The sequence below is a fragment of the Hesperophylax consimilis genome, chromosome 24, assembly GCF_061612785.1.
Source record: "Hesperophylax consimilis isolate HC1 chromosome 24, BYU_Hcon_1.0, whole genome shotgun sequence".
In the NCBI taxonomy this organism is placed as follows: domain Eukaryota; kingdom Metazoa; phylum Arthropoda; class Insecta; order Trichoptera; family Limnephilidae; genus Hesperophylax; species Hesperophylax consimilis.
In genome coordinates, this window is record NC_142859.1 from 21,152,525 (window position 1) to 21,176,765 (window position 24,241).

General features: G+C 36.7%; 1 protein-coding gene across 1 annotated transcript in view; it reads left to right on the forward strand.

Moving 5' to 3' along the window:
- The window catches only part of homer (protein), a 122,679-nt gene that overhangs the window by 94,913 nt on the left and 3,525 nt on the right, over positions 1-24,241 (forward strand). The window contains exons 6-7 of the mRNA XM_089646465.1: positions 21,714-21,889; positions 23,201-23,304. Of these exons, the coding sequence (XP_089502591.1) occupies positions 21,714-21,889; positions 23,201-23,304 (280 nt within the window). The remainder of the gene's footprint in view (positions 1-21,713; positions 21,890-23,200; positions 23,305-24,241) is intronic.

A 24,241-nucleotide genomic window follows, 5' to 3' on the forward strand; every position in this document is an offset into this window, starting at 1 on the left:
TCCTTCAATGTATGGTCTAAAGTGTGTAACGGAGTCTAGTACGGCTAAAAGTTCGCGCTCAGTTATTCCATAATTACGTTCGTGAACGTTTAAGCATCTCGAAAAATAAGCAATAGGGTGCTCCTGTCCATCTATAGTTTGAATTAATACCCCCCCAATGCCTACGGAGCTTGCGTCACAGTGTATAGCGAAGGGTTTCGAAAAATCTGGACAACTTAAGACTGGGGCAGAAGTAAGTGCTTGCTTTAGTGCAATAAATGCGGATTCAGCTTCCGGTGACCATTTAAAATTACTAATTCCCTTATTTGAACCAGTAATACTTGTTAAAGGAGCTGCAATGCTTGAAAATCCCTTGATAAACCGTCTAAAGTAACCGCACAGGCCAACAAATGCCCGAATTTGTTTAGCATTTTTCGGTATAGGAAAATCTTTAATACTATCTATCTTACTTGGATCAGTGCGAAGTCCCTGGGAATCCACCATATAGCCCAAGTATTTAAGCTCGGCTTTACAAAATTCTGACTTTTTTAAGTTAATGGTGAGACCCGCGTCTCGTAGACGTTCGTACACCCGATTTAACAAGTTTAAATGTGATTTCAAGTCTTCCGATACTAATATAAGGTCATCTAAATAGCAAAAAACATTATCATCGAAATCAGGTCCAAACAATGCATCCGCTAGTCTTTGTAATTCGCTAGGAGCATTTTTCAAACCAAACGGCATGCGAGTGAACTCAAAGAGGCCCCGCCCAGGAACAACAAATGCTGTCTTTTCACATGATTTTTTGTCCAAGGCTATTTGCCAAAATGCCTTGGAGAGGTCAATCGAGGAAACATATCTGGCACCGCCCAGTTTATCTAGGATACGCGCAATATAGGGAAGAGGGTAACTATCACGTACCGTGACGTTATTAATTTTTCGAGAATCAAGGCAGAATCTAGCTGTTCCGTCTTTTTTTGTTACAATTATTACTGGACTGGACCATGGTGAACGAGAAGGTTGAATAACCCCTAATTTTAGCATTTCATCAACTTCTGTTTCTAATTGTTTCTGCCGTGCGGGTGAAAGAGGGTAATACCGCTGTTTGATGGGTGGTCCTGTTGTAATTATTTTGTGTTTAACTAAGTGTGTTAGACCTAACCCCTTTTTTTCAAAAGAAATTGACTCGAATTTTTTAACTATTTTAGAGAGTTCCCTGTTCTCTTCAATAGTTAGGGATGAGGCTGGCCGAATAGCCCGCAACCCACTAATATTTCCTTCCGAAACAGGAAGAGTAGCTTTCGAAAACAGTTCCGGTGCGATGTGGAACTCCTTCCAAAAGTTAACTCCTAGAATAATTGAAGGCGACAATGTCGGGATGACGTAGAAAAGAATTTCCTTTGTGGATGATTTATACGTGACCGGCAATGACATTGTCCCTAAGACTGGTTGGTTTGAACCGTCCGCTGTATAAACACTAAACTTAACTTTAACTAACTTAATACCTAATTCCTTAAAAATTTTATAACTATTGCCTCCTAGACATGACAATGAAGCGCCGCTGTCTAGCATTCCACTGTAGAAATTATTTATAATATGTACATAAGTATAAGGACGGTTATCATTTTCAATAGCCATCTCCCGTGGCAGCGGGCCCACTGTTCCGGTTGATGGGGATGAAAGAAATTTATCAACTATTCGGAGCCAACTCTCCCACTCGCTTTTCCTCTGCGCCAAGGACGGCTTGTAGCAAGAGAGACTCCGACCTAGTTTTTTGACTTTTTATGAGCTTTGTCATTGATAGCTCCCACTTTAGGATTGTTAGACCTTGAATTTTTCTTCCTGCAATCTTCTATAACGTGTCCCGATAGTTTACAATATGAACAGAATGGTTTATTGTAAAACGTTCTAGAATTTTCGTGTTCAGTTTTTATATATGTGTTAGAAGTAGAAGAAGACGGTTTATTGTATTTATAATTATTATCTCTGTTTCCAAGACTAACTTTAGTATAGTTGTTGGAATAATTGTTGTTATTTGGTTTTCTGTACTGATTTTGGTTATAACCTTGGTGTCTATGCATATTATTATTATTAAAATTAGGTGTTTGTCTAGCAGTACTATCAAATTTCTCCGGTTTATTAGTGACAGGTAAGTCTACTTTTGGTTGAGAAACGTTGAAAGATACGAAATCATCCGACAGTGATGCATAAGATTCCAAGTTGCCTGCATGAGTAGTCAATTGCTCGAATGTCGATATATCTCTTGAGACTAGTAAATTTGTATACATAGGCAATAAAGCTTTTTTTGCCAACCGCAAAAGTTCTAATTCCGGTAGTTTAGCTTCAAGCATATTGTTTAATGATTTCATTCTGAGAGTGAATTCTAGCACTGACATACCTTTAGGTTGTGTCATGTTAAATAGTTTTACCTTAAGATCTGTTTGAAGGTCGTTTGCTTCAAATTGTCTTATCAAAAGTTTTGAAAGATCGTCCCATTTCAAATCCTGAGTGTAAATAGACCTGAACCACAGGAGTGCTAAATCTTCTAAAAGATCAGGAAAAACGCGTACAAGATGATCCTGGTTAAAATTTTTTGTCCTACATTTCTCCTCAATTAATAGTAAGAATTCCCTTACACTACTTTTTCCGTCATATTTCAGTTTCCAACCGTCTACGTTATTTGAGTGTGAGTCCCTATAAATAATCTTCGTTTGTATAATTATGTGGGCTTTCTTAATGGTTGTGTCGTCTAATTCAGAATCCGATGATTCAGAATTCACTTCACTTATAGCAGGTATTTTAATCTCTTTATTATAAGCGCGCGCCTGTAAACGTAACTCATGAGAAGTCGACGATGGATCAATATTCCTGTCTTTAAGTTCTTTAATGAGAACCTCCTTCGAAGCCCCATTGATATTTGGTATTGGTATTGGTGAAGACATGATTACGTTCTTTGATGTTCAGATAGAAAGAAAGAAGTAAAAGAAGAGAAAAATAAATATTTAATTTTTTTTGTTTATAAAACAAAAGAAACTCTTCATTGACGGCTGTAGTATCATTAGACGTAATATTAGCTCAACTTCTATTGTACAATTGTGAAAAAAAACAAAAAAAAATTGTTAAAAAAAATATGCTCCACCCTAATGAGAATTGCGAAAAATGGACCACCCTATTATATTGTGAAACGTTATTAAACGTCGGCCTAATGTAATTGTCAATCAAAGATATCATTTAATTTGGGCGAAAAAAAATGACGTAGGTATGTATATAAATAATATTGAGTGTTTGTTGACTTACGAGTAATTAAAACGCATATCGATTGTAATGTGGACTTACAATTTGTATTGTAGAACGCCGACATAAATGTTTTTAATATTATGTATATTAGCGTAAAAATCTAATAATATTATAAAACGCAAATATGCCTTGATCAAACAAGTGAATGACATCGTAAAATAATCGTAAATAATTATGAATTAGACAGTTTGACATAACCTCCCATATAATCATCTTGTTTACCAATTAGTGTTGACATAAAATTTGACAGCTACAAAAACATAGATAAATCATAGATTTCATGAAAGATGAAAGTTTACGCAAGATTTTACCATAGAATAACGCAAATTATGAATTATCGTTACAAGAATACTGAGTGTATTTGAGGTTATGAAACAATATTCAAATCACTTGACATATGTGATACAATATTATGTCAATTAATCATGAAACATTTCACCAAAATCAGCACAACAAGCAATCACCACGAGCCAAAACACGTTGAGGCGCCAATTGTTACCGGCCATATTTTATATTAAATGCCATCCCGAACTTTGCAGATTTTCTGCGCGCCAATACTCGGTCCTCGAGTAATGTTCGGGATGGGCAGAGCATGAAACTGTCGCCAAGGCATGGGCACACAAAGGATTACAGGTTCTACTGATTGTAGTGAAATGAAAGCAGTAGTTTTGTTTTTGCACATTATAAAACATGGAGAATATATTTAAGTAAACATGTTACATATTATGACTCGGCACTTACCCCCAGGGATCAAAAATTGGTTCTTAATTCTATCTAAAACTGATTAACCACTTAATTACGGAAAGTGAGCGGGGAGCTTCCATACGGCCGGCGGTGGTCTGTCCCAGACAGATCGAGCTGGCACCATCAGGGCTTTGGTCCAGGAGACGGGTCCAGCGTCTCCGACAAGGTGGCTGATAAGCGGTTCTGGAGCGTATCGGGTCTATCGTTTATGTAACATTAATGGAGCGAATCCATCCATTGAGCTGATCGGCAGATTACTTGAGCGGGTGCCGTCCGGGCTTGTGATTTTATTATCCGTATCTTATTAAGAAAAATACGGCTTGTATCGCGCCACTTGAGGTGAATGCTTCATTTCCCGGAGTCCGCGGAATAACGATTTGCAAGGGATCGCGTATATAAACTTCAGTAGAACATTATTTGTGATCTTCACGAACACACACACGGTCATCCATTATACGGACGTTTATTTAATAGAGCCTGCACCGACTTGGTTTTTGTAAAAAGAACCGAATAACCCGCATCAGGAATACTGATGTACACTTTTTTAATACGATCGCCCATCCAGGGTAAAAATGAATTATAATCTAATTGACTGTGCGATCATTACACGGCCGTCCCGCTCGTGTAACAATTCCAGAGTGCCCAGCGAAAGGAAACGGAAACAAACAATAGACTGCCCGGCGGTCTATTTGTTGCCAGACCGTGCTCTCTATAATTTTAATCAAAATTAATGCTATGAATGGTACTTGTTCTGAAGAGGTGTTTTAAATAATTACTTTTAAATAAGACTTAACACCGCTTCATAACAGTTGGAAGTTTGTTTTTCGTTTTTAAGATTATTTTATTTGTTTCTTTTGGGATGTCATGGATTAAACGAAAATCACTATTTTCGATTAATCTTTATAAAGAATTTGTTTACATTATGAATACCAAAAAATATTCTTTAGATAAACTGAAGATTTTACTATCGTTTCCTTGAGTAGAATACAAATAAAAAAAATAGTTATTTAATAAAAAAATTAAATTTAAACTACTAAAAAATATATTTTTTATATAATAATGTATGCACGCTTAAAATAAACACCTTTAAAAAATACAATATTATAGCTAAGATTATCTGTGACAGTTTCCCTTGATTAAATTTTTTGCTTCGTTATAAAATTATTGACAAAATAAATAAAAACCACTTTTGTGCTTGAAATCGAGCGTTTCTAGACTCCGTTTGTCAAGCGATTTTAATGCCTTTTACCTTTATTGGTGACGATATAAGGCATACCAAGAATGTACACATTTTCGGCTTGTAGCTTCCTCTTAAGAAAGAAATCTTGAGAAGACCCATATTATTTTTATTTTGTATTTAATAATAATTTAGCACAGAATCGAATCGTAAAAACAACTTATTTTAAATCCGCAAGTGTCAACAGTCTGCAAATTTTGCGGTATTGAAGTGGACTGCGACGTTAGTTATTCGAAGCACTTTCCATTTAAATACCGGTAGAGCAAACATAAAATTTCCACCTTTCCATGTTCTGAAAATGTCAATCTGTCCATTGGGTTAGAGGTTAAAGCAGGTTCAGCCCCATTTCGCACAGAATAAACATTTTTTAATTAGCAAACTAGTCATTTAAAGGAACGTTTCGTTTCCAAATGGTTGTGTATCATTCCAATATGCCTTGACATCCTCCGTGGTCGAGGGTAAGGCTCTCGACTAGAAAGCCATTAGTCGCGGGTTCAAATCCCGGCGTGCGCAAGTAATTTTTTTTTGATTAACTTGTGTTTAATTTGTTTTGGAGCAGTTGGGACTCTTGTTGGTTCTGCGGTATTCACATAAAAAAAATTACCAGGGCGATACTAAAAGTAAATATATTCATAATTGTATTTATGAACGAACCTATGACATTGATAATTTAATAAGGACCAAACGATTAATACTCGATTCTCCACTTATCAGAATGATCAAAAAATGTAGAGAAAACTTAGATTAGGATTTTGTCTAATTATTCATCATTGGGAATTACATCATTAGTGAATAGGTATTATTATTCAAATTCGTGCACTTTATTGCAACACATAACTCACGCGTTTAACTGAGAATTTCTTTTTGCATAAAATAACAATTAACTGATGCGGTTCGTTGCGTGATTTTTAAAAATTTAATTTCTGAGAAAGTAACCATTCGGCTTTTTTGCTGTTTCGCTTTAGTATACTTGCGTTTTATAGAGGTGGAATTCGAAGAAAAATTAACAGAAGTTACTAATTAAAACTAACATAGCCATTAAAAAAATGTGTAGAAAATATTGTGGTGTATGTTTCTTAGGCTCCACTGGCTCGGTACTGTCAAAACCGGAGACCCTGTGCAGAAAAGTCCCACAATGGCTGCGCTGCAAACCGTAGTAAACTTTACTTTTCTGTGCAGGGTCTTCGGTTTTTGTCGGTTCCGTGCCGTTACCGAGCCAGTGAGACGACGGGCTTAGGTGGGCGACACATTACTCTACACCAGGGGTGCTCAAACTTGAACTGTGTGCGATCTACCTCAATATTATTAGATTCCGATCGATCGACTCTGAGAAGCTGCAAGTATGTGTGATGCAGGATTGTCGTCTATGTAGGTAGGGTGTATCGTAGCGCAGGTATACGTGTATATAGGGACGTTGCATAATTGCATGGCTACGAATCCACATAGAATTTGGAAGAACGACAGAAATTAGTTCGCAATATGCATTTTTTTAGTCAAGGTAGGTGGAGGTCTCCACTAAAAATTCAATAAAAAAACTTATATTTATTCAAAATTGCAAGTTTATTGGTTCTTACAAAAAACAAACGAGTTATAGTTTCTAAACTTAACTAAATAATGACTTTGGATGTTGAAGCGTGGCACTGCATGTCCTCAGCATACTTTTCATACGATGGTACGTAATTAGCGCGTGCTAATCGCAAGCACGATGACATATGTTCGTCAGTTAGTCGATTGCGATATTTTGACATAATTATCTTCATTTCAGAAAATGCAGACTCGCACAAGTAAGATGACCCAAACATTGTCGTCAACTGAAGGGCGATTTGCCTTAGATTCGGATATTTATCTTCAGATATAAAATACCAGAATTTTGTGTCAGATGCTGTGGCTATGAGATGTATATCTGATATTATCTGCAATGTTCCAGAACACTTCGTTCAGTAACTCAGTCCGCTACAAGCTACAAATAATTAATAAAAAAGAAGGCATGAAAAATGGATAATTTTTCTCGAGATCGACTCAAAAAGCACTCTCGCGATCGACCGGTCGATCGCGATCGACCGTTTGAGCACCCCTGCGCTACACGAATCATGGCTTAGCCTATTTCAGCATATCATATTATAGCGTGGTCTGTCACAGGCTTTAAGAAAATTTGTTTTAATAATATACTAGCTCACATATACCCGGCGTTACTGGGGTTTTCCTTAGGAGATAGACATATACCATCACGGACTTTTCTGTAGGCCTTTTTAAAAAATACAATTTCGTAGTACATTATTTTGATGTATCTTATAAGGTTTAGCCAGCGTTAGCAATGTAAGCGACCGTAAAATATTTTTTTTTTACAATTTGATTACAAAACAACGAATTTTCTCTATCTTCTATGCTTATAATATGAATGTATTATATACACAAACCTTCCGGGAGAAATTCTCTACATGATAGTGAAAACCCTATCAAACTCCGTTGCGTAGTTTAGAAGAACTAAGCTATAAGGGAGAGGAGATGGCACTAGCGCACCTTTTTTTATTTTTTTATAGTGAATACCTCACAAGAGTCCCAACTGCTCCCGTCTGGAGCCAGTGAGACTATGGCATCCCCAATTGGGGGATGTTGTGAGGCTGAAGGTAAGTGGGGAAGGGAAAGAGGAAGGTGGGGAAGTACCTGGCTATTCAGATCTAGTCACTAAACACGGCTAAAGCCATTTGGAGCAACGTTTCAATTCTGAATGGTGGTCTTACACCAGGGCGATACTGGTAGTATCTTCCACTCTGGAACGTGCCGCAAATATACTATATATTATTTTAATTAATTAATTGTGAAATAACACAAATTAATCAAATAAAATTTATTTGCGCACGCCGGGTTCGAACCCGCGACCTTCGGAATGGCAGTCCAATGCCTTACCACTGGACTATGCCGGCCGTCAAACTGGGCACGCAACTGGGCACATCACATCGAACAAACTCAACCGGGCTCAATTGGGCGATACTTACTAAACCAGTATGATTTTTCCGCTCGGCATGAGTAGACCGTTCCTTCACAAGCTATTGTTATCTTCAAACGATGTAATGCAGTATGAACTTTTGTGAAAACCATTAGGAATAAAGTTAAAAACTAGGGACGGCATTACTTTTAACTTGAAAGTATTTTAATTGTTGTTTTTGAAGTGAAACTTCTTTACGCGCGTCATGCAATTTCTAGGACCGGAGTAAAACCGACTCATGACCGAAACGAAAATGCGGGTACCCCCACCACCGATTAAAGTTCATTTGATCTAGTCAAAGTTTTGAAGTAACATATAAATGCTTCTTAGCTCATCTCGACAACTGGCGTTGGTGGTGTAATGGTCAGCATAGTTGACTTCCAAGCAGTTGATCCGAGTTCGATTCTCGGCCATCGCACATTATTTTTTTGTTTTTAACGCCTTTTTCATTCAATATCTTATTTTTTAGTAGGTCAGAACATTTTTTAAAAGAAAATAATATTGCAAAATAATAAAAACACTTATCTCACTGTGATAAAACATTACTCCGCTAGAGCGCGCTTTGCGTTATTGTGTTGGATTAAAATTATTATCTAATCCGTATATTATGATAATTGTATTACATTTATTTAATTAATTTATTTATTTTGATAATATGTAATAATTTACAGAAAAAAAAATTAAAACTATCTCCCTCTGATAAAATATCCGTTCGCTAGAGCGCACTACGCGATCTTGTGTGGGATTCTATTTCTGTACATTGTACATTATTTTTAAAAATATATTATATTTTGGGTGTGATGTAGGTAACATTATAAAACATAACAAGCTCTCATATTTTCAGAACCTACATAATATAATCAATTTATGCGGCTTTGCTTACAGTTGGTGCTCAGCGTGGTTGGCTTTCAATCAGTTAAGCGAGGTTCGATTCTCGGCTGTGGCATTTTTGAAGTGAAACCTTGTTGAGGTGGGGGAGCCGCTCACGAACGTTCTCTCTCTTCTCTTCTTTCCTCTCTCTCAGACACCAGCGAACTGCGCCACGCCAAGCATCAGCTGAAACTAGAAGTTTCACTTCTGTCTTGCGTAGGCTTGACACACCCACTTTTTTTTTGTAATAAATCGCTCGCGTTTCTGCCACGTGTTTTTGACTCGTAAATCCTTTGCAATACAGCAATGTTATGCGATAATGGGCTTTGCAGAAATTTACTTTAGAGGTTACAATCGCATAGCTTTGGCTTGTCAGATAGAACATTGTTATTCCAAAGGGTCGGTACGCGATCTTGATTTCATGTTTTTTTTTAAATTTAAATTCCGCTAGTTTATTTTAATGCCTCGCCACATTTACGTAAATAAATCAAATAAAACATTAAAACGCATTTTGTTATCTAGTGTAAGTCGCCTGGCACGTAACATATTATTTTATAAATTAGATATTTGTTTATATCGTTTGTTGCACTTCACAACCGGTTTTATTCAAAGTTAAAATTATATTCATTTTTTTTAATTAGCGCCATTTATTGCTTATTTGAATAACACTTTACCGCGGCAAGTTTACCGCGATGAATAGGCGTGTCAATTTGAAATTTCCCCCTGCACATCAGGCATCTGTTCCCGTTGCCCCGTTCAGACAGAGCGATTTTAGTTGAACAACTTTTATTGAACTACATAAAGTGAACGATCAGGCGTTTCAATTTAACTCGAACCGATATTGTTAATCAAGATGGCGTCAAGTGAAGTTATCGCTGCGTGCGTCTCTATGATTTCGGACCTTTTACGGAACGAACTTTAGAATATGAAAAAGCGCAAAAAACGTCGTAGTTGGGCTAGAAAATGGATTATAAGGATAAACGAATTGGGTGCTTCTAACACTATATTGAGAGAGATGGCCTTAGAAGATACCGAAGGTTATCGCAATCATTTGCGAATTTCGGTAAAAACAATTTGATGTACTGTTGTCTAAGATTCAAGAAAAATATCCAAAAACAGGACCCATTTATGCGCGCGGCATAAACTAAGCAAAACATAAGTTTAAAATTACGCTAAGATACCTGGCAACGGGTGATTCTTTTTCAAGTCTGGCTTATATGCACAGAGTTACAAAAAATACGATATCATTTTTTATAAAAGAATAAGTTTAAAAAAGTTCGTTGCAATAGTTGATGAAGTTATGAAGGTAAAACATTTTTTTTAAACATTCAGGGACGTGTTATTTAATAATAAGTACTAAATTACAGTAAAATTTCAAAATAATATTATTAATTGCAGTGTCACGGGCATTCTTATTTTTGTAAACTTCTTGATTCTGATCCCAAAGACAGGGATGGTTTTGATATAGATCCCTAAATCTGAACATCATGTCATCCGACCACTTGAAACATTCATTCATTTAAGTAGATGCCATGATGGTAGGTACTAGGTACTCATAAATAAAACGCTCACTATCAATGTCTTACGTCTACTTTCGACAGCAGGGAACTAAAAATCGCAAACGACTCGAAACATATGTTCACATGTTTCTATTCGGCAGGAAAATTGAACGATGACTCATATTTGAACCACAAAAGTAGACGGGCTTTCAACTTTCGTCGCTCAACCAAAAACTTGATCAACTCTGTTGAAAGGCTGTTCACACTTGTCGATTAGCTTTCAAGTGTCATTCAACACAGACTTGATCAACTAAAATCGCTTTGTGTGAATGGAGTATTAGCGACAAAAATCTCGTAGGAAACGATCGTATTACCACCTCCTCTCTTCTCTCCTCGAATCTGGATTTTTCTTAGAGTCAGTTTTCGCTTTCGTTTTAATGCTCTTAGCATTTATGTGAGCAGCTTCAAGGTAATGTTTATCACAAAACGACAGTATTTAGGTAAACATTGGAAAATCGCATTAAGTCTTTGATGACAGGCCGAGAATTACGATTAGGTCACTGGTATTTCCTATTTATTGTACTCGAATATTACTGATTTTATTTTTCTTACCTTGGGTTGACGGTCGTTAATTTTTAATCTCACATGAGAATTTTGGATATAGACGCGAAAATTTTTAAATGATCGCACAGCAATTACCAACACTCCGAATTTTTTTTACCAGGATTGCAGAATTCTCAGAAGTGACTGTGAATTCCTGGTCGCGGCTCGCTGACCTGAGAGACAGCTCACTCGAGGAGATGCAATAATTTATTTAACAGAGGTATTGGTTGCTCCATATCATTCCTGGGAGTTAGAGGCGTAGCGGATGCGTTTTCTTTAACGTTATGTGTGTTACGCCACCCAAGAGATTCACTGGACAGAGTCGCGGATCTAAGTCAACCGGTTGTGGCAGCTGGTTTGGTGGGTCCATTGTTATAATGTGACTTATGGCTTTGTTATAAACATTAAAAAGACGAAGAAAATTACTGAAGATAGATGTAGCGAACTAATATAAAAAAACGATTATGATTGATAGACGTTAGCGAAAATATTTAATAAAACATTACTTATTTAAAATAATGCTAAAATCACTTGACTGAGAAAACTTACTGATATAAAATACTGATAATTTATTTAAAATCTGGTCAAATTATTCGGTTTTCTGTTAAAAACGGGACTGCAGCCCTTTAAACGAATGAATTGACAGAGTTCCTAACAAAGTATCAACTAAAAGCGAATGTTCTGTAAGGACGGCGGAACACGTGTTCATAAACATATTGATATTGACATACTGATGTTATCGCATTCCGTCATGATATTTATTAGGAAAATAACACGTGTAATTGATATATTCTGAATGACTAATATTTTAACAGGAAATTGGAATGCTATCACCTTTTTAACAAGATCACTTTTCTCTGTCCTGAGTTAATTTTCATTAAAAAAAGATTTTTTTTACACCTGTAACAAGTTAAATAACATGACCAATTTTTTTGAGCATGTTTTACGCTTTTTTTCTATCGAGGGAATCCTGACTAATATTATAAACGCGAAAGTGTGTTTATTTGTTTGTCCTTCTTTCTCGTCCCAACGGGGCGACCGATTGAAGTGTATTTTTTTTTGCGCAGGGGTAGATGGAAGAATGAAAAGTGTCATATTAGAAGTGACACTTTTTATTCCGGAAAAACATTTCATTCCCGTGAGAAAACTCTTTGTACAGTAATTTCTCCTTAATATCACTAAGAAAAGGGTAAACGGGGTAAACTAAAAATTGACCGATATCTTTTTCTTCCGTTTTAAAAGTGAGATTTTTATTGTTTCTGGAACGTGAACCAAATACATAAGAGACAACTGTCTTACACATACTGGGTGGGGCAAAAGTAATCACCCTATTGGAAAACGCTATAACTTTTGCAAATGGCGCCAAATGTCTATTCGGTTTTGACATTTGTGAAGTAAACAAACGCAGAATACAAATCGACAAGACATGAATCGGTTTACTCACGCGGAATAACAAGCAGTACCAAAGTTTATCATAAAAAAAAATTACAGAAAAAGAACATCGGGTGATTACTTTTGCCCCACCCTATGCACGTATTACCTAAAATTCTTAGATTAACAATCAATATATATATATATATACATAAAAGTAAGTGTACAATGTTCGTTCCTTTATAACTCGGAAACGAGTCCCGGTACGATCAAAAGTTATATGGTGTGGTAACCCTCTATCCTCCATCCATGAAGAAAGTTCCCGTTTTCATAGAAATTTCTCGAACAGTCCAGAACATTCGAGATAATTCCACAACAAACCAGAACATCCAGTAACATTTTGGATTGTTTTGATTTGTTCGGGAATAGTCTGGAACTTTTGGAAATATCCCGGAACATCCCAGATCATAATGAACTAAAAACGGGATTACAGGCCGTTTCCTGATAAATTTTTAGTAAATTTGTAATCGTGACAATACATTGGTATCTTTAAATAGTATAAAACAAAGTCACTATCCGCGTCTGTCTGTTTGTGCGCTTAGTTCTTCTAAACTACGCAACGGAGTTTGATAGGGTTTTCACTATCATTTAGATAATTTCTCCCGGAAGGTTTAAATATATATATATAATACATGGATATTGTATTTATTGAAAGTAGAGTTAATTAAAAGTCAAGCAACGCCGGGTAAACGTCAGCCTGTTATTTTTAGTGTTGATAAATAGAAGATAATTCAAATGAAAATGGAAACACTGTTTGAATGCGAAAATTGTCTATATGCGTGTTTTCACGTTACCTCAGTAAGCAAAGCGAATGCGCCGCCATACAACTCTATTAGCAACACACTAATAATTCATACATTCCTACTCTTGTTTTGAAGGTAAGATGTGCAAAATTTCATCAATCGGATAAAACTGATTTGTATAAAAATCAAACACACGCCGCCCGCGCGCCACCGACAATCTTGTTTATATTAATAGATTATGATTTTCCGGAGAAACTGAAGTAAACATTTATTGATTTGTCACCTAATGTGTCAATATGTGCGAGGCATTTGATTGGTTGAGTCGAATGCGAGAAGATAAATAATCACAACAATTTCGCAGCTTTAATTTCGCTTTGCTTCGCCTGATTATACCGACACGCTCTTGGCAGAGTCCAAGTCGGGGGCTCTCAACAGTTTTGCTGTCAGGCACATTTGAGATAAGGCAAAAATTGTTTTGGCGTCTCATAATAGAATCCTTGTCATAGGAAAACCATTCTTGAGCTCAGAATGCACTAGAAAAATGTAATATAAATTTTCATTTCGCAATCCGGATAAAAACCACTATCTTCCTCACGATTAATTCACGAACAATGTATCCAGTTTTTCCCTAGCCGTGACTAAGTTAAATAAGTAAAGTTTTTTTTAACGGATTTATTTACGGATTGCTCCTACGCCAATATTACCAGCCTCAGAACAGACTTTGTCTAGTGAGGAGGGTAATGAAAAAAAAAAAACATCTGTACAAAACCAACCTTAAATAAACGCCCGGGTTGCCGGCACTGAAACTGAAACTGAACTGAATATACAACCAAATAATGACATTAAAGTGAAAGGCAATTGAACTCCACAAAAACCCCCTTAGTACTAATAGGGACCACGGAGCTAAATTTTTCTTGGTCTCCGGTACTTGACCGTTACACTTAAACTAAACACCGAAAACCACATTAATTTCCCAAATTTTTAATATGATTAACGCGCGAAACATGGGGATACCTGTCCGAAACGTTGGCGAAAAATAATCACGATAATTGCTATTGCATTTATTGCAAATAAATCACATTCGCAACAAGCTGAAATGCAAAAAATTACAATCCCAAAAAACTTCACTGACTCAAACGACAACGACGAAACTTCGACAGTTCGTCGAAACTCTCGATTTTGATTCCGGTAAATGGATTAACTAACTTAGGTGTAACTAGGCCTCGTTAGATACACCAAAGTCGTGCGTTTTGGAAGTGGTTTTTACTAAGTTATAGCTCAACGGTCGCTAAGTTTGATTGTGAAGAACGGCTTTTACAGCTGCAGTTGTAAATTTTATTTGTTTCATCATTGCGTTGAGAGCACCTGGTCTAAATCTACTATAAAACACTGCCGGTGGTAGCATTTCACTCTCTTGGAGAATGCTTTCGTATTCCGATATTGCACGATTCACATGCCGCCGTGTTTTGCGTTATTACCACATGGTTTATCGCAGTTCCCTCTAGTAACTCCACTTGAACATTGTACACTATGATTGGATAATAGCAGTTGGATAATAAACTAATGGTGTTCCAACCGGGCAATAAACCTCCCCGTTCCTGATCACGTACGATTTCTTTTATTGAATGCTTCAATAATGGTATAAAAGAGACTAGAATATTATTAAAAACTTACGTATGCATTACAACGCATTTTATCTTTGCTAGTGCTTCGGAATATTTCTAATTATATAGAAAATATTATATTGCCGTATACAATTCTTCCAACCACAAATGGATGCCTCCTTTTGATTCGTCATGCAAACCACTTACTGTTCTGGAGTACCCCAAAGCTCCTTATTGAGGCCATTACTAATTTTTTTTATTTACTTTAATATTTTAAATCTTTCCTTGACTCCAGAATTTTATTTTATACAGACGTTATACAAATTTTCCGTCCTCTCGAATGCACTATCATTTATAAACTATTGTATTCAACACTATCTTCAATATAATAATCATACCTTACGAACAAATCAGATTTTGCGAAAGACTCTCGATGCAACAAGAATTACAATTTTACTTTCTTTACTTGAATTTCGATTTTACTTTCTTGATTGAATGAATGAATGAAGTGGAAGTTAACCCACTTCCTGACATCCGATCGAGCTGAAACTCGGCAGATATACTCGTTGTAGATAACAATGCATTCCATCTATATATTTTAGGGTGACCGGATAAATCATCAAAATGATAATTCATCACATCTTTAAAAAGTTATATAAAGTCATGGAAAGTGATGACACAAAAACTTTATTAACTGGGTTAAATAAATTAGGTTGGATTAGATTAGGTTTAATTTTTTTTTTTTGATTGTTTCTAATGATTTTATATCACTTTTTAAAGGTGTGTTGAATTGTCACTGTGTTGATTTATCATGGAACCATATTTTAGTTGTATTCATGCAAACACAGCGCGCACACGAATTTTTCTGGAAGTGGATGACATTATATTTAATAAAAAAAATTTACTGCAGTTAATATAAGAAATAAATGTTGGTACTATCCGATTACAATTAGGCTTTGTGATGAATCAAGATCTCTCCCGAGGTAGATGATATAATCCGTCATAGTAGCGCTATCTGTCGGCACAGTCGCATATGAATTACAGGGAACTGCATACAAAGGTGGGGGAGTTTCCTTTAGGGTTGCGACGAAAGGGGTAGGCGTGACTTTCTGACAGGACAAAGGGAATTACAGATAGGGGGCGTGTTTAGGTTTTGATTTATATAGCATCGACCTTGGAAATATTCCCACAAAATGAATAGGTGAACGAACGGGGCTAGGATCAAGGTTAAATCACTTGACATTCTAGGAGTTCACAACCTTTTTTGAACGCATAACTTCACTCGGACGGAGCGAGATTTGGTGGCAACAGGCCTGTTACTCGAGGTTAGAAGAAGTAAGAGGGTTGCCAATTTCAGACACTTGAGAGTGTTGATTTTGAGAAAATTTCGAACATGGTTCTGCGTCATTTAGTCGGTAATAACCATTATCGAAAGTACTTAATTTTATACGTGGCTTATGGAAGACGAAAATACATTAAAATTAATGTATAGACGCTTGGCAGAGGAATTATGACCGAGTACATACGGGTTTGTTGTGAAGGGAACTTGAGACCTCTGATTGATTTGAAACGAGTTGAGGGACGAAGAGAGAAGATAGGCGTGTGACAGAATCATTAAGGCCAACACCCATGATTGCAGAGAGGAATCGTGAAAATTCAGTAATAGTTCTTAAAATGAAACTGGCCAAAGAAATAAACAGGTTATCAAACCGATGCGATCTCGGACGAAAGGCAAAGGGTGAGCGACATGATGTGTACTGGGACATTTCAACTAGAACAAGTACCGAAAAGGCCTTAGGAACTTGGAATAATCAGTGGAAAGTGTGATTATTATACTAAACTACGAAAGGGGAAGGTGAATAAATGTGCAATGTAAGAGGCGACCTTACGCAAGGGACTTATCATACGGAGGAAGGGGAATGGTTGTCAGAAGTGATCGATTCGGGAGGTAAAGGGAGGAACGGACGTGTACAGCATTCAATTCGACAAAAGGCGAGTTGCGAGTTCTAATTTCACACGGGAGAAAGAAGACTGAAGGTAGGTTGTAGGAAATGTCCACGAAAACGGAAAGTTGAAAGGAAAATTTTGGCTAGTTACGCGTAAGAGGGTGTCTTAGCGCACTAAAGGAAAGGTCATCAGAACACACATCACGGACCAAATAGGAACGCGAAAAATTTAAATTAGAAAAACAGGTCAATTTTGACGGATTATAAGGCACCTGCAGGATGGGGCAAACTTCAGAATTTCACCAGTACGGGCCTGTGTTGTGAGACAGCAGATGCCCATTTTTCTGAGAAACGCAGAAGGGTAGGTCTGATAAGTTTTAAGTCACACAGAGGATAGTGTGCGAGAAATATAAGACCGTAACGCTTCAATAAAGGTTGGATCGCAATGACAAGCGTAGTTAATTACTGCTATAAAACATCATGCGCGGGCACAAATCGAGATAGTTCGTCACAAGTCGCCGAGGACCTTTTAAGGGAGTATACGCGCCGCGCTAGGAGGAATTATCACTTTGGTCATTATCCTGGACTTAGAGATTTTCTGGTCAAAAAACATACAGTTCAATTCAGTGTTTGAAGAAATTAGACTCAGTGTCCTTGAAGTAATAATTAAATTCAGGTTGAAAAGTTTAATTGGTCTAAATGAATCGTAATTAAAATTAATAATCGCTAAAAATTCCTTCTCGAATAAAGTTGAACGCGATTTTTATGTTTTAAATAAAGTAACGGATTATAAACGAGTTGAAATTAAAATTAATAAACGCTAAAAATTCCTTCCCGAATAAAGTTGAACGCGATTTTTATGTTTTTAAATAAAGTAACGGATTATAAACGAGTTGAAATTAAAATTAATAAACGCTAAAAATTCCTTCTCGAATAAAGTTGAACGCGATTTTTATGTTTTAAATAAAGTAACGGATTATAAACGAGTTGAAATTAAAATTAATAAACGCTAAAAATTCCTTCCCGAATAAAGTTGAACGCGATTTTTATGTTTTTAAATAAAGTAACGGATTATAAACGAGTTGAAATTAAAATTAATAAACGCTAAAAATTCCTTCTCGAATAAAGTTGAACGCGATTTTATGTTTCAAATAAAGTCACGGATTATAAACGAGTTGTAATTAAAATTAATAAACGCTAAAAAATTCCTTCTCGAATAAAGTTGAACGCGATTGTTATGGATTTAAATAAAGTCACGGATTATAAACGAGTTGTAATTAAAATTAATAAACGCTAAAAATTCCTTCTCGAATAAAGTTGAACGCGATTGTTATGGATTCAAATAAAGTCACGGATTATAAACGAGCTGTAATTAAAATTAATAGACGCTAAAAATTCCTTCTCGAGTAAAGTTGAACGCGATTTTTATGTTTCAAATAAAGTCACGGATTATAAATGAATTGTATTAAAATTAATAAGCGTTAAAATTTCTTCTCGAATAAAGTTGAGCGCGATTGTTATGGATTCAAATAAAGTCATGGATCATAAACAAAAGATTGTAGTCAAAAGATAATAAACCAAAAATATTCTTCTCGGAGAAAATTAAACGAAAGTGATAAAACTTTAATTGGGGGCTTCAATGGAGCCTCGGATTAAAGTCAAATTATAACTGAAATCTATATACCTAAGTATCTTGCTACCGCGCTTTGGGCTCGATCGAAGCCGTGTTACAACGAAATTTTTCAATAACTACCAGGTTAGGGAGGAGATATCGAAGCACATTCGTTACGGCCGGTAGAGAGGGTAACACAATAAAAATTAGGAAAATAAGGTTGAGGATGTATCAGGTGGAGGTAAAGATATTATGTATAAGCTCAGGGTAAATCTAGTGATATTCGCGAACACCCCGCCCAAAATGGCAACGGTTGTGTAAAACCCAACCCGGATGTTGTTATTTAGCGGATAGGGACTGGGTAAGTGGTTTTATTTCCAATTCAATTCAACCAAATTCCCAGATGGACTTGGAACGCGTGAAGCTGATATTTGCCGACTGACAGTTACTACTAATCCACTTTAATATGTACATAAAACCAACATGTCAATTTTCAGGATTCCCCGACAATATCAATATAATTACCCTCAAGCCTTACCCCATTCCCAAATTTACCCCTCGAGTAAACTTCATAGTTGGGTAATGTCTGATAGCGTCGCTGCAAATCCGTTTCTCACAAACACGGACTAGACAGAAGGATTTTTTTTCTCACGCTATCACGTGAGAGGGGTTGTCAGCGTGGACGGATCGGGCCAACGAAGCGCTGGATGGACTACACCCTCTGACGGGGCCGTGTGGAGTTATTGGGCACGAAAGTGGAATGGAAATAGTGATGCCAATTGGTAATGAACGGGAACATGGCCTGCAGTTGGGGCGTGTAGGACGAAGGCACTTTGGACGTCTGTGAAAATCCACGTGGAGGGCGACGGCGTGAGATGACGTGGGGATAAGTCCGCAGCACTATCACATTATTCAATGGTGTCGACCGAGAGGCTGATGTAAGCCAACTGGAACGCTCCCTTGGCGGAATTACAGCAGCTTCTTTGAGGTGAACTGTAGGTCTGACGGCACGTGGGAGTTTGAGCTTCATCAGGCAAAACCTACACGACACACTTATCGCGTTAGTATCATGATATGGGATGCAATTACCTTCCCCATCTAGACTCAGTAAAGTAGCTCGTCCGGAGGAATGGGCGTTGGAGCGATTTCGGAAGTGGCGTGATGACTTAATTCGCTTTCTCTTGGACGTGAATGGATCCGACAGGTCAGGGTATCTTTATGAAATGGATCGCCAGCTGTGGGGTATAGTCTAGCCACGTCGGAGTCAGCGTTTGATTTCTGATCACCATCCACCGTTCTCGTATTTGGTCAGCGGAGGAGCCAACGTAATTTGCAAAAAAAAAACATTTCGATCACATAGTTTACCCTTCCTCTCCCCCCCCCCTCTCGTCCCTTCCCTATATAAGATTAAGTGTCGAATAACAAAATTAATATATGTAAAACAGAATGGAGGCGACCCCGGAGCTGAGATGACGAAAACCGTCGCACTATGCATGTCAACACCATACTATACTAATTTATGCAATAACGAAACTATTTCATGTCCTCGGATTTATTTAAGGTAGGAAAGAGCTTAAAAGGAAAGGTTTACAATTGATTACTACTGTATTAGAGTTAGGGGTACTGTAGGAGACGAGAGTAGGCTAAACGCGCGGTCTTATAAGAAAGTTTTTAAAATTTCAATGGTAAAGGGATCATTCACTCTAATTTAAACGAACCAGGATTACCACAAATATATGCATTAATAGCCCGTTCATATCTCATATGAATTTCAAAACCAAAAAATACACAACGCTGAAAAAGGGGCATTATTGCGAATTAAATCTTAAGATCTTCTGCCGTATGTTCCATACGGGGGTCGAAAGACTTAGCTAGGGTTTCTTCTTAAAGTAGTCCTCTAAGGGCGCCACCAACAGCTTAGGAAAATCGAAGGGCAATGACCAGGATGTTACAACATTTTGCAGATCAGACAGGAGAAATAACCATTATTTCAAATAGGTATAAATGTAGAAGGATGGAATCATTACAGCTTACGTGCTAGTGTAGTTGACTCCAGTCCCTGGGGAAAAAGGTTCCATCCTAACCAAAAAAATAAAGTATTTTTAAATACATCTAAATAAAACTCGATGTATTGTATACTTAATAAATGTTTTTTAAAGGTTCATTTTTAATTTACCACGCATTATTGACGTGTCAGCTATTGACTCCTCACCAGAGGCGGTTCCTTGGTACGTGCATTTGTGCATTGCACTGCTTGTCTTCAATCTCCACATAACAAATTACAACGACATCTGTGCCCCAGTGATCGATGTAAGAAATTCGTAATTCCCGTCAGGTCATTATTTGAGCTATCTTCTAGTAAAAAAATTCCGCGCAAGAGCAAGCGGTCGTGCATACCCCGATATGCACAGAACCAACTTTTACCATACTACTAAAACAGCATCGGGCGATATCGAGACAGCCCGAAGTAGCCGAAACGGTGACATGAGCGAGACAGATTACACTCTTAACGTCAAATTACGTGTGAGAGCAGTGCAGATACATAACCCATTCCGGGCATTATCGAAGTGCTTTGACGGCGAATGAATTTTGCATCACTTTGATCATGTGTAATCCAATGCGTTTGGAATGGATTCGCTTAGAAATACTAATGTTCAATGTTAACGCAACAAAATTAACACATTGGAACTCGTTCGCGGTGAAATCAAACGGTTTCGCTATATTTTCAACGATGAATTGGGTGTCCTTTATTTTCGAGATAATTTTGTATTATTTAATCAGTTATTTTACAAATATAACTTAGAAGATAGAATGAATTGCAGTAGGTGTTCCCATTCATTAATTTGCTCCACCTAAATTACAGACTAGGTACATTTTAAAAGTGAAATGCACTGCTGGTAATTACAGTCACGGGCCGCGTCTACTCCTCACACCCTAAATTTTAAACATAAAATGAAATACTTTCTTTTTTAGGTTAGGGCCTTTCTCTTCCATTGTTCGACATATGTGTCAATCTTCAATTTTTATGACCGTTTTTATTTTACCAACATCTCAGTTTTCTTAATTAGGCTTCTTAGGCTTCTCCTAAGTGAACTTAGCTGTGACCAATTAACTTTTTAATTTTGTTTCTTTTCTTAAATATCTGTGTTTGTATTGTTCCAGTTCTGCAAACGCCAAGAAGTGGGAGGTCGAGCTGGCCACACTGAAGAGCAACAACCTGCGTCTGACAAGCGCGCTGCAGGAGTCCACAGCCAATGTGGAGGAGTGGAAGCGCCAGCTGCACAGCTACAAGGAGGAAAACGCCCGTGTCAAGGCGCACTACCTGGAGAATACCAAGGGTAAGGGTAAGAATTGATCGCTACGGGGTACAACAGGGAACTGTATGGAATGTTGTGTATTGTAAAAGTGACTTACTTTGCCCCTTGAGGGGCAATATTGTTCCATTATGTGAAATTTATAAATTTTAGTTTTATAACAGCATTAGCGTCTTTTTTAATATTTAATTTTTTAAAATCTGAAACTGCACAAAAGTCCTAACTGCTCCCAACCGTTGGAGCCAGTGAGACTATGGCATCCCCAATTTGGGATATGTTGTGTTGTGAGGCTGAAGGTAGTGGAGAGGGGAAGGAAGGTGGGGAAGTAACTGGCTATTCAGATCTGGTCACCAAACATGGCCAAAGCCATTTCAAGCGACGCTTTAATTCTGAATAGTGGTCTTACACCAGGGCGATACTGAGAGTATATTCCACTCTAATACTACGACTTTAGCTTGCTTAATACATCTTACCAGGAAAGACATCACAAGTTTTGCTATTTGTTTCAGTTTGATAAACAAAAAAACTTTTAAAAATAATAATATTTGGCTAATTTATATAGCGTCGTTTTCGTGAAAAATCACCTCGAGGGCGCTGTACAAATATATTTCGTAAATATTTAATACTAGAACTACTGACTTGAAACTAGTGACTTACATCTAAGATCTATATCTAGTGACTTATGACTAAGGCCTATAACTACTATCTTAATGACATATATATTTACATGTGTAGAAACTTACAACTAACATTAACATTAATTATTTAATTTTACTAGCGCCAGAAGAAGGAAGTTCTATAAGGGTGTTTTTATAATTAATTTTAGAACACAGGTGCAAAATGCGCCCAATGGGTTAGCTGGATGATTTTTGTGATGTTTTAAAACAATTCTTTTTAAATATGACAAAGTTCCCCCTTTAGGGGCAAAGTATGGCATTTTTACACTATATTCTTATAAAATATTTTTAAAAACAGGTTGTTACAAAAATGTATGATAAAGTAAAATGTTTCCTAAAAAAGTGAGAATGTTTGAATAAATCAGACAAAAACCGTTAGTGATTGAATTTCCTACCTACAACCTTCTATCAGTGTCCTTCCTGTCTCTCAAACATTCTTCCACTCATTCACTTACTCCAAGGATTCACCTTTCACAATTAAATTACAGTATTTTGATCCTCTCTTTCAAATCCCATTCCCTGGTCTTAGCTCAACATTTTTCACCTTAATTTTGCATTGCACTTGTAGTGAGAAAAACATAGTAGCATAACCAAAAAAACAACCACTAACGGCACAATCATAAATCCCGATAACTAATACAGTTTCCTTATTTTACAGGTGGCGGTGACATCGGGGACGAGCTGAGAAAGGAGATCTCTTTACTCCGGCTGAGGGTTGGAGACCTTGAAGCGGAGCTGGGCACCAAAAATGAGGACATCATTGTAAGATACTCTTTCTTTCGTCTTTTCTTATTTTTCAGGGTTTCCGTGGTCGAGCGGTAAGGCCCTCTGGAGAAATCCGGAGGTCGAGGGTTCAAATTCCGGTGTGCACTAGTAAATTTTCTTTGATTAATTTGTGCTACATATTTCACAACTAATTCATTTGAATTCTGAATAAAACTCTTTGTTTTTTAAAAATTATATTTCTGGAATAACTTAATGCTTAACCCATTGGCCTCCAACGACGCCGTCCCGGCGTGTGTACGGCGATGTGTCTTAAAATCAAACGACTGAGGGTCTGATGTCTGTCGGCTTAAAAACGAAAATGGGATACATAATTAATAACTGTGTTTAAAATTTTAAATGCCAATCGCTCTGTAGATAATTAAGCATTCATTTCGTAGTAATTGTCAGGACTCCGTTCGTACAGTTTTTTCCTGATATTTACGATTGAAATTTTGTTATATTTCAGCGTCATTGAAGTTTTTCAAAATGGCGTGTGGTACGGGAATTGACAAGGTTGTTCGTAAAACGCGTTGTGGGCGGCTAACATCAGCTCAAATTGAAAAATATATATTATAGTAATAAGTATGATTAATGTACAACTTTTCTAAATCCAATTATAAAAAAATGAAGAAAAAAATTGGTTTATATAAAAAAAATATTTTTATATCCTAGTTTAATCATATAATTATTATTTTTTTAAACACTGCATATATTTTTTACATACCTTGATTCAATGTACAAGTAAATGAAAAAAAATTGTTTCGTTTTCATGTTTAGTTTAAAAGTTATGAAGATTTAGTACACCACTGCAGATTTAAAACTTTTGGTACAAAATTAATTCGGATGTGAAGGACAATTTTTTAGCTTAACAATTCGGAGGCCAATGGGTTAAAACCTATAATTGTAATATTTAATCACTGAAGACAATATTAGT